We start from the raw sequence: 10,981 nt of genomic DNA on the forward strand, positions 1-10,981 counted from the left end.
CCCCGGCGGGCGTTATCTGGTCCTGCTCGTCCCTGCCCCGCCTCCCCAGAGCCCCTCACTGCCTCCCCGCAGGGCACGGCTGTACGAGCAAGGCGCCCAGGGGCACGGCAGCCACGGAGGCTGTACCGAAGGCGCGCAGAGGGTCCCAGGCCAGGGCTGCCCGGCTGACTCGACCTGGCGGTTTGGCTCCCGGTGGAAGCTGCACCTATGAAAATGTACAGAACGTGTATGTAGGATGGGTATAAAAAAGCTCCGAGGGCTGGAACAGCTTTGCGGTGAGGACAGGCTGGGAGAGCTGGGGGGGGTCAGCCTGGAGCAGAGAAGGCTCCGGGGAGACCTTCCTGCAGCTGCCAGGGCTGAGAGGGGCTGAGGAGAAAGGTGGGGACAGGCTTTTACAGGGGCTAACGGTTTTAAACTGAAAGAGGGGAGATTCAGACTAGATACAAAGAAGACATTTTTGACCATGAGGGTGGTGAACCCCTGGCCCAGGTTGCCCAGGGAGGTGGTCGATGCCCCATCCCTGGAAACATCCCAGGTCAGGCTGGACGGGGCTCTGAGCACCCTGATCGAGTTGGGGATGTCCCTGCTCATGGCGGGGGGTTGGACTAGATGGCCTTGACAGGTCCCTTCCCACCCAAACTGTTCTGTGATTCTATTCTTCCAATTTCCAGTCAAAGATAAATTCACTCCAGTAGGTAGAAGAAAGGATATTGCCATTTATAGAAACATCACCTAAATTCTGTATTATTGTTTTTCATCATTAAAAAACTGTTTTCCTGCATTTATGTGGCACCACTATTGCTTTAAAATTTAAACAGCATAATCAATTCATCAGAGAGAAAACTGAGACATTTACAAACACTGATTATCTCAAAATGTTACTGAAAATCTCATCTTTATTATATGTACTTAAAACAGCAGCTTCTCACTACTCCCACACATTGTAATACTTTATAAGAATTTCAAACTTTTTCCTTTTTAAGGATTTACTTCTCAACATTTTTCAGCGAGGTACAGTTAAAATTCATGACATTTTTTTACCTTCATCAGGTCGTGTCCCCCCCTTTCTTTTTAAGGCATCTGATCTTAACAACATTTTAGGACTGTTACAGGCAAAAATATGCAATCACTCCAGTACTACTACGTTTTTTTTATAAATAATTTCATAATTGTCAGGTAATTAATCCATGCCTTTGCATGCACTATACAGCAAGAGGTGCTACAGCCACATCTATCTCACCCAACAGTAAATTCAAAACCAGCTGTGGTGCTAGCAGCCTTTTAGTTTCCAATATTCAATCTTATCTATCACCTATTAACAATTTTTCTAGAATAATTATACTTGAGGTATATTTGTATATTTGTGCAAGCTGCTCTTGCACTAGCTTGGTGCATTGTCCTTTTTCTGCATACTAAAATGTCAACTACTATGAAAATAAGTTATTTTCAATGTTAAACCCATGCTACTTTGATGTTCAGATTATTGTTGCCAAACTATTTCAGCCCCCAAGGGTAGCAAATAAAAATGACCACAGCAGAGAAAGAAGGGAAAACATTCCTCCTTAGAAAATCAATCCTTCTCTGACTTTGCACTTCCATTTTATTTCAAAGATCTTCTAGAATGAGAACTGGAAGGACAAACTGGAAACAAAAGGGGGACTTTACATGCTGAAAAATTAATTTGCCCTAAACTCTGTATGACTTTTTCCAATGCACCCCTCTCTACATACCCTCCCAGAGCCAGCAGCCTGGCCAAAACAGACACCTCAGCGTTCGCCATCAGACTGTTTTCCCCAGCCTTGTTCCAAAGCAATCTGTTTTAAACAAAGAATCGTCTCAATTCTTAACTATAGTATTTTCAAGCAAGCAAAATCATAAACAAAAATGAGGAAAAATGTAATTGTAGAAACAAATATTAAAACCAAACAATAAACCAGGCTATTAACTTATCAGAAGCTCAGCAGAATTTGCATCAGATCCTAGCAGAGGTAACAGTGTTTCAACAGCTAAAAGCAGTATTACTATGGCATTTCTTATAAAGGACAATTTCTTGAGTAAATCTGTGATATTTTTGCACTCTCCCTTTCCCTTTTTCTATTTTAATTTTATCACTAATTTGGTAATGCAGATTTTATAAAATTACAGGATAATTGCTTTTGGGCATTTCCATGATTTGCACACAGCAACCTCAGCAGGGCTGGAGTTCTGTCAGAGCTACCTTCTGACACTATGGCACTTGAAAAAAGCAGGTCTGTGAAGGCCTTTTGGTTGGGATTACATACAGCTTTTGTAACCAAAATGTAAGAAGGTACAGATTTATCTTGCTTTGGTGTATGCGACCTATCTAAAATGCGCAAGATACAAAATCTGCAAATTTGCAGACAGCAATCTTAGATTTTTTTCAAGTGCTGGTAAAGGCTTTTTGATGATCTTAAAGGTCTTTTCCAACCTTAATGATTCTGTGATTCAATCAGGAACCTCTGGAACAAGCAGCGAGTTTTACTGAATTTCTATATAAAGTCTGTGGTGTTACACAAATCAGAAAGAGCGGTAGTTCCTCTTTTTCAAGTACAAATTTCAGAACATTAAAGTACAATGTCTGCATAACTACCTATGCCTCTGATGAAGCAAAACCTCAACATTTCATGAGTTCAACGTACAATTTTCTGTACGGTATTCTAAATATCCTCCTCAAAACAAACCCATGTTACTCCTTTTGAAACATACTTGATTTTCTCTATTTCCCCACCCCTATTACTAGGCTTTTGAAAATGAATTTCAATCATGTCCTGTACACTTTCCTCATCATCTTCTGTCTCTTGAATTCCTTTCAGCAGAATGGTCTTCTTAGAAATCCCACAATAGAGCTATTGAGGAAAGAAAAATAAACTTGTATTATACATCAGCTGTTGCATGTACACGCACACACGCTGGATTTGGGGATGTCCCATGACTCTAGACAGCATCACTCCATAAAAACCCATGCCAAATAGATGATACACACCTGCAAAGAATGTTGCTGTATCTCATGAACGCACATGCTCTAGTAAATGCTTTAATTATAAAGGCCTGATTATATACACAACACTGACTTGATTACAATCTATTCCTACAAAGTAAAATTTCAGTGAGAATATGATGAGCAAGCAGAGTAGTGTTACAGGAAAAGTCACTATTTGGGTTGAATGAATGAAAAAAATGGATGAGCAAATGTTTCATAGAACAAGGGTCTTCGCTGAGACTGTCAACAAGGCCTCTCATTAGGGATGAATATGACAGTGCTTTGTGACTTGCAAAAACGTTGTTGTGTCTACTATTAACCTACTTCACAAATAATTCAGTATCTGCCTCCTGTCTAGCACAGACATTATGGTAAGTAATGATATAATTCAATCAAGGAAAGACATGCACAGCCTTTTAAAATAAATTATGGCTTTCACACTGCAAAACATGAGATTATCCACAGAGCAGCGTATTGCAGTCTCACACTTGCTATTAAGTTTCACAAATTGCGTGACACAAAAGCTTCTGCAGCCCTTAAAACTGAAAATTCTGCCCATATCTCCTATTTCCCACATATCTGTTCTATTTAAGGGTTAGCCCAGGCTAGATTCTTTTACCTGAAATTTTTCCAAGTGTACGGCGGTGTTTGGAGACACAGAAAGCCTATAGCACCTTCCATTTACAAAGAAAGGATATTTAGTACATCTCACAAAGCTGTTAGCTGCTGTAATGGAGAATGAGAAAAGAGGAGAAAGAGTAATATAATCTAAAATGCATTTTGTAAGCACATCAAAGAACAGACTAGTCTTTCTTATATGGATTTAGAAACTAATATATGATAGCACACTTGCAGATTCTTCATATGCATTTTGAAAAAACGTTATTTGGTATTTCCAAAAAAGCAAAATCATTAAATACCCAAAAAAGCCTCTGAAATAAATCTAAAGCAGCTGCTCTAAATGGATGTGACTCCACTGATCTTCATAGAATTTCATACAGTTGGGCAATCTGAATGCCTGTCTAACTTCATTCTCATGAAACAAGAGCTAAAATCAAACACATTTTCCTAATTTTCTTTTTGCAATATAAGTGCATAGCAATGCAAAGAAAAAAATAGGCTTTTGTCAAAGACATAAAGCTTACAAACTGCGTATCAGGTCATGTTTGATCAAAAAGGAATATGATGACATACTGCTTTATTTACAGATGTGTGGGTTAACCTATATCTTTTCCTGATCTACTTAACTCTCCGTGGGAAGAATTTGCTACATTCAGTGGTTAAGTTAACACAGAATGTAATATGGAGTGGAGTGGAGTGGAATGGAATGGAATGGACAATATGGCCTGTATAGCTAGCTAACAAAATATTACATACTATACCTCCAGGTCTGAGGAACGTAATAACAGCTGTTCTAGACTGCTTGTCATATTTCACATTTTCTACTTCTCCTCCTCCTCCCTGTTCAGTTTTGTAGAAATTCAGCTCTAATTTGTCTCTCATCCAGTCTTCAGGAATGGATAGCTCAGGGACTTCTGAAATGTTGATCTTCTTTCCAGAAATAGTGATATGGAGCTAAAAAAATAATTTTTTTTGTGCACTTGGTGATGAAAAACACACGTAAAAAAAGAACCTAAAGCTTTTTAAGTACTGCATGTTTGTATCTTTATAGTTTCATTTTCAGTTGATTACCTCAAATGTGATTCCCATTTCAAGTGTAAAAGGCTTCACTCTCACATCTGCTATTTTGTTGTCCAGGTTCACAGTATGGTTACCCATTTTTATCAGTCTCTGGGCAACTAAGGAAAATCACAAGTTTTCAGATATGAAAAGCTTTGCTTAATCACTACAGAACCAAAACTATTCCCCAGTCTCTTAAGCAAAATCTCCTTTTGCATCAATAAAGGAGAAATAAGTAACAGGCAAACTGATCCCACTGTCCATGTCTTCAGGCATGTCTATTTCCATAAAATCTCACTGGCTATAGGCAACAGGTAAAATATTATACTATCTTTAGAACAGTATAGAATAGTAGAATCTTTATGCTGTCAAAAGATGTATCAAGTAGTCAATGTAGGCTTCTCATACATCATTTAAAATATCCTTCGATGAAAACCGCATCACTACCAGGTGCAGAGAACACCCATTAGCAATGTTAGATTTTAGCTGTAAGAAATGAATCGGACTACACTAGCTTTGGATGTGCAATGTACTTGTGTAACAGTTACACACCAAGCAGGCCCAGCCAGAGTGCCTGCAGGCTCCTTGCAGGCAGGCACCAGGCTGTCCAAACAGCAAACATCTCAGTGGGAAGCAGGCAAGTTACAGACTGCACCATCCCTCTGTCATCTCAGATCAACCCATCATCTGATGTGCACACTTAACCAACATAACTGCTGGCAGAACAAGGTACTGCTCAGAGTAAAGAAAATAATCAAATTCTGCTGACAAAACATTTTGAATAATTCTTGACAATACTCTGTGAGGTGGAAATAGTCCCAATTTCAAACAACAAGTATTGTTTGTATTAGCTGAGAGCAGAAATCTGGTAATCCAACAAAAACATGCAGAGTGCTTGCAAGAATTTTTTTCTACTGATTGGTATCATAACAGTGAAAGGTTCTCCATGTATTCTTTCTTTGGCTGTTGTTGATTTTTTTTCCCCAAATGTTTATGTAAATTTTTCCCCTTTGGCAATGAAATATACCAGAGACATTAATTTATACTTAAAATATGCCTCATACCTTCTTCGTCTTCAAAAGTAAGCAGTGCCTCATTTTGATTCAGTCTGAATGGGATTTTTGTAGTTACATGAAAAACACAGTGAGTATTCATATCTGGATAATCATCCTTCATGTCTTCCATGCGAGTGAACTTCATTTTCATTTCTGCTACCTTTTTTTTAATCTAATATTTTAGAATCAAGACAGGGAAAAAAATAATTTCTGTAATTTATTGCAGAACCGAAAAATGAACAGTAGTCTTTCCTTGAAGTGCTACATATATTTTGGGGTTTTTTAAAGTTTAACAGACAAGCAGATTGAAGTCATGGCTGTTAAAACAGGTGTAACTCTTCTAACTAAACTGACTAGTTGTACTTGTCTATTCCTGGGATTTTTGTCAATGAGATTGTTGTTGGGGCTTTTTTCCCCTTTGATTAACTTTGAACTTAAACTTGACCTTACATAGTAAAAATTCAATTGAAGTCCACAGGGATTTCCACCTGCAGAAGTAGAATACTTTTGGGATCTAAAATTTGCAAAATGCAAGTATCAGAGTCATTTGTGTTGTTATTTATCTTTGCGTAATTGCATCACTGCTCTACAGCAATGGGAAGTCTGCTAATAAACCGCCTTGTATTTTGCCATCTTGGTAAAACAGGTAAGAATATCCAGGTATTTTATAACTAGGATAAACAGAAAACTGTTCATGAAAATGTGGGTTAGGAAAGGCTGCTTTCATAGACTTAAGGGAGTTTCAGGTAACTCTTTTTTTCCCCTTTACATAACTATTTCAGAATAAAACCCTGTGTAGAAGAAAAATACTGTTTGTGTTGAGATAAAATAACCAGAGTAATTAAAGCATTCCTGCCACTTATCTTCAACGCTAGCATCTTATCTACAAGCCTGCTTTCTTTCCATTCCCTCTACTGCCAACGGAAAGAGAGTCACTCTTCCCAAAGATAATTCAGACATGGGGTGTAGGCCCCTGGAGCCTTGCCTTCTCCAATGACTCTATGGGAAATTTAGGAGGCTGCACTTAACTGACGTCTCCTGAACTTAGATATGTAATTTAGAAAGCTAAAGCTAACATTGCAACATGTTAACGTTAAACAAGGTAACACTTGGATAGAGTTTCAGTCTCTGTATAAACAAAAAATGATCACAGTTTTCATCTTCCTGTAAATTCCCAAAAATACTTGGTTTTGTTCCAATTCAGAATGAAAACAGGTTTTCAAAAGCTGAAATTTCCACAAGAAAATTTTCAATTCCTGAACACCTCAGAACCCATAGCAGTTTCACTAAAAGACACTTTGGATCCCAAGTTTAAATCTATTTATTATCACTAATATTTATCGGGCTGCAAATTGAGTTATTTCTGATTTCGAGTAACATGACAGAGACTATAATCAAGTCAAGCTCAATATAGGCTAAAATAAATGCTGCATTTGCCATATAATGGACTTACTCCCTTTCTTCCATCCCCTTGGACAAGAAATATAATATGAAAGTGCTTGAAAATTACTAATGCCATGTATATTTTTTATTCCAGTGTCTTCCATTTAATAGCTTTCTGCTTGTCTTCATTCCTCTCATGTTTTTAATATCTCACATACCTATATTTGTTTCCCTATCCTTAGCCTGCTTCACATTATCTTGCCAGGTAAAATACGAAAATGAAACTTGAAGCTGTATTTTACATTGAAATGAGTAGAGGTTCAAATGCTGAACAATTGGCTCCAATGGTCTGGAATTGACAAAATAAAAATGTGCCCTTCTGAAAGAAAAATTGCAAAATGTTTCAAACTTTACCTGACCATCCTGTGAAAGCACCGAACTACATTTTGCAAGGTCTTCTTTGAGCTTTTCAACCTCTCTCTTCAGCTCAGCGTTTTCTTGGTTTAGTACATAGAGTTCTCTCTACAGCCCAAAAAGTATTAAATGCAAAATTAAACACATAGAAGACAAAAATGTATTTTGGCAAAATCTGTACACATTAGAAACAGTTTTAACTCTTAATTAGTCTACATGACAGCCATGCATGATACATTTTTTGCATAGCTTTAACTATCTGCAAAGTAAATTCACTCACCAAGGAGCAGTTTCAGTCAAAGTAAATTACAGTAAGAGCGTTTTTAAAAAGAGGTATTAGTGTTTCCAAACACATACAGCATACCATAAATTGCACAGCGCTTTCCATAGCTCATGTCTGTTCCTTATACATGCAAGGTCAGAGCCTATGTCAACACACAAACATTTTATTCTTTGTACCATGGGTGATCTTAGTAACTGTTACTCCCTTTTCTGAGAAGTTTGCCACATGAGGACAGTTTCTGACACACTGCTACTCTTCCCTCTTTATACTTCTTCAGCAAGGAAGAGGGAACACCTCTTCAACCTCCTTTCTGCTACATACTTCCTCCACACCAATGAATTCTAAATGGGCATAAAGCCCATGTAACTAAATCCAGTACTTCCTGGACAGGGAACACAACAGAATGAGAAAGAAACACAGCAGATGTAGTCAGCGCCAGTCATACACAATTAGAAGATGGCTCCTTTAAAGTCATTAACTACTCGAGACATTTAGACCAGTTCCCATCAGGTGAAGATAATGTAAAACAAAAGCCAGGTGATGATAATGATCTCTTCTGGCTGTAAAGTCCAAACATGTACGATTGGAGAACCAAAACCAACTTTCAGAAAATCTCATGCCAACCTGAGTGTACTTAACCTATTAATTATATTTTAATAGCTTGTAATACTGAAGCCATAATTTCTCATCAGTGATTTACAGGCCAAACCAAACTTCACTGAAACCACTTTCTTGACAACCTATGGAAACTTCTCCTATTACTGTACCAATGACTGCATATGGCACATTGAGGAAATGAACCAATTAGTTCTAGAAAGAACAGCCCTCTTCAGACAGATTCTGGCTCTTGCCCAGCTCGTCGTCACTCAAGAAATGCTAATCCCTTAGGTGCTGTGACGTCCTATAAGACTGGCTGGGAGTTGACAAAGCAGTGGAATAAACCCATTCAATTTTATCTGCATCACATGAAACTGAGACTCATCTGTTTGTGGAGAATCTTGGAAGAGGAAGACTGGTTTTGTCAGTCTTCGTCTTCTATACAAGACAGATCTCAGTTTTGCCTTCACTCTTCCAACATTGCCATAAGACTTACTATATTGCACTGGTTCTTAATCGGCCACTGAAAAACTATGTGTAGAACATTCTAGTCATACAGTCTGCAAACCTGTAAAGCTGTTTAAACTGAAACGGAAGTGTTACTCTTATTTTCTCTAATCAATACCTGCTTCACAACTCCCCAAATACTAAGTAAGCCTTCTCCATACCTCATGGGTGTCCCTAGACATAATAATGTCCTTATGTTGTTTCTCTTGAAAGTCCTTTAGCTTTATCAGCTCCTCCTCTGCTTTAACATACTCTCCATCAGCACTTAATTTACAGAGAAGAAGGTCAGCTTTTGCTTTCTCAAGTTTTTCAACTCTTTCCTGGATAGTAAAAAGAAAAAGATTTTAAAATATTTTTTCTTCCATGGGAACAAACAAAACCTTCAGTAAAACCTTTATATTTATTTATTTTTAACACTTTGGATAAATATTTTTCTTAGACTTACAAGTTTAGTTACCACTGAGATCAACACAAGCACGTACCACTGAAGAATAGAGAACAAGTTAGATAAATATGTTGTAATTGGGGGAGAGGTGATTTGGTTTTAGAAGGATGGACTAAAGGTCTTCCAAGTATCTTTCAGCTAATTTCCGTGATTCTATGTGCTTTATAGAACTTGCCTTCCATTTCTCCAGTTCTTCTTTAAGTCTTTCCATCTCATCTTTTGATGTGCCAAAAAGGTCAGGGGTTGTCATATTCTGGAGAGACAAGAAGAGGCACACACAGGTTTTCCCCTCCATTAGACAATAACTGAGACAAACCAAACAATTCAAAATAAAAAAAAATAAACCCTCTGCAGTTGGATGAGCATTTTGCCATGGTAGTTTTCCATGTATGTCCATTAATGAAACTCCAATGTATTTTGCCCATGGGCCTGTTTGCTGTTTTTCTCCAAATACGCAGGCAAGATATGTGGTGAGTCAAACATTTTGAGAGACCGATTGTATTTCATAATTAAATCTAGAATCTGCATGCCAGACGATAGTGTATACCACATAATTTTTAAAAAATGCACTCAGACACTAAGGCCAAATCATTGAACTATTTTAATGGCTGGACAGGACAAAAATCAAAGCAGATGGATCCTGAACAGTAATCATTATTTGCTAACTATCCAGCTGAAAATATTCATGGGCTAATATTTTGATAAATCACAGAATTACAGATAATCAAAGCAAGTTGTCTGTATGTTCTTCCACATGGAACTAAGCCCCTCAAATCCACAGATGTTTATCTATATGCTTTCTCAGCAGTTTCCCTAAGAGAATGTATGAGGAATATACAAGCCTAATGAGAAAAAAAATTCAAAAGGGGATGCTTCCAAGCTCAGGGAGATTGGACAATAAAAGGTAACATCAAGCATGAGGAAGGTGATAAAAGAAGCATTTCAGAATTTAAGTACTTCAGGGCAGAAGTTCACAAGCATGGGAAAACTACAACTGGATAAAGCCCAAGTAGAGAGAAAATCTTCTCTGTTCTGTTTTGTTTCTATGGCTGCAATATTCTGCAGAAAAGAAAAAAAAAAAATCCAGGGAGATCTGTTGAGACAATTCCTCCCTTTTATTTAAGATTACATAACACTTCAATGTGAACCATGAAACTTAGGCATGGAAAAGGTCAATTCCCTTGGTAATGCTGGGTATTTCCTAGAAACAATAAAATAGAAAATAATTTTTTCCACTACTTTGTCCAGTTTCAAATGCCTATTAAGCAACAGGGAAATCCTCATCTGTGTATAACTTAAAACCAGAAAAAAAATTCCTTCGCTCAAGGGATTGAGTGCAGCAGGATGCACGTGCCACAGTGGGAAGCTGATAAGAAAGGATGCCTGTTTTTTACTGAGAAACAGTCTAAGACAATAGTTTTCAACACGAAAGAAAGAAAATAATAACAAGGAAATGCAAGAATTCCCAGGGAAAGTCCCATCCAAACTACTTGCCACACCGCAGGAACTGAATCAAGGGAGGTGCCAGGAAAAAGGAAATTCCCTTAAGAAACCCCCACAGGGACGGATGAGCAAGCGAGGTAGGATAGGAAAATTCTAACAGAATCTGTAATGCA

At 37.8% G+C, this 10,981-nt stretch overlaps 1 protein-coding gene across 1 annotated transcript; it reads right to left on the bottom strand.

Annotated features, from left to right (window-relative positions):
* Window positions 1–2,678: 2,678 nt before the first annotated feature.
* On the bottom strand, window positions 2,679–9,576 carry NMI (N-myc (and STAT) interactor). The gene is made up of 9 exons (XM_010297511.1): window positions 9,541–9,576; window positions 9,101–9,240; window positions 8,557–8,568; window positions 7,534–7,639; window positions 5,746–5,908; window positions 4,694–4,800; window positions 4,384–4,576; window positions 3,621–3,727; window positions 2,679–2,867 (listed from the first exon to the last, which is right to left on the bottom strand). The coding sequence occupies exons 1-9, from the start codon at window positions 9,574–9,576 to the stop codon at window positions 2,679–2,681; spliced, it is 1,053 nt and encodes a 350-aa protein (XP_010295813.1).
* Window positions 9,577–10,981: the final 1,405 nt, after the last annotated feature.

The sequence above is a fragment of the Phaethon lepturus genome, unplaced genomic scaffold, assembly GCF_000687285.1.
Source record: "Phaethon lepturus isolate BGI_N335 unplaced genomic scaffold, ASM68728v1 scaffold50871, whole genome shotgun sequence".
NCBI lineage: Eukaryota > Metazoa > Chordata > Aves > Phaethontiformes > Phaethontidae > Phaethon > Phaethon lepturus.

Coding starts and splice junctions, on each gene's coding strand:
- NMI (XM_010297511.1), bottom strand. CDS start 9,576: ATGGAAAGACTTAAAGAAGAACTGGAGAAATGGAAG. Junction 9,241..9,540: donor AAGAACTGGAGAAATGGAAG/GCAAGTTCTATA, acceptor TTTACTATCCAG/GAAAGAGTTGAAAAACTTGA. Junction 3,728..4,383: donor TACGTTCCTCAGACCTGGAG/GTATAGTATGTA, acceptor TCTCCATTACAG/CAGCTAACAGCTTTGTGAGA.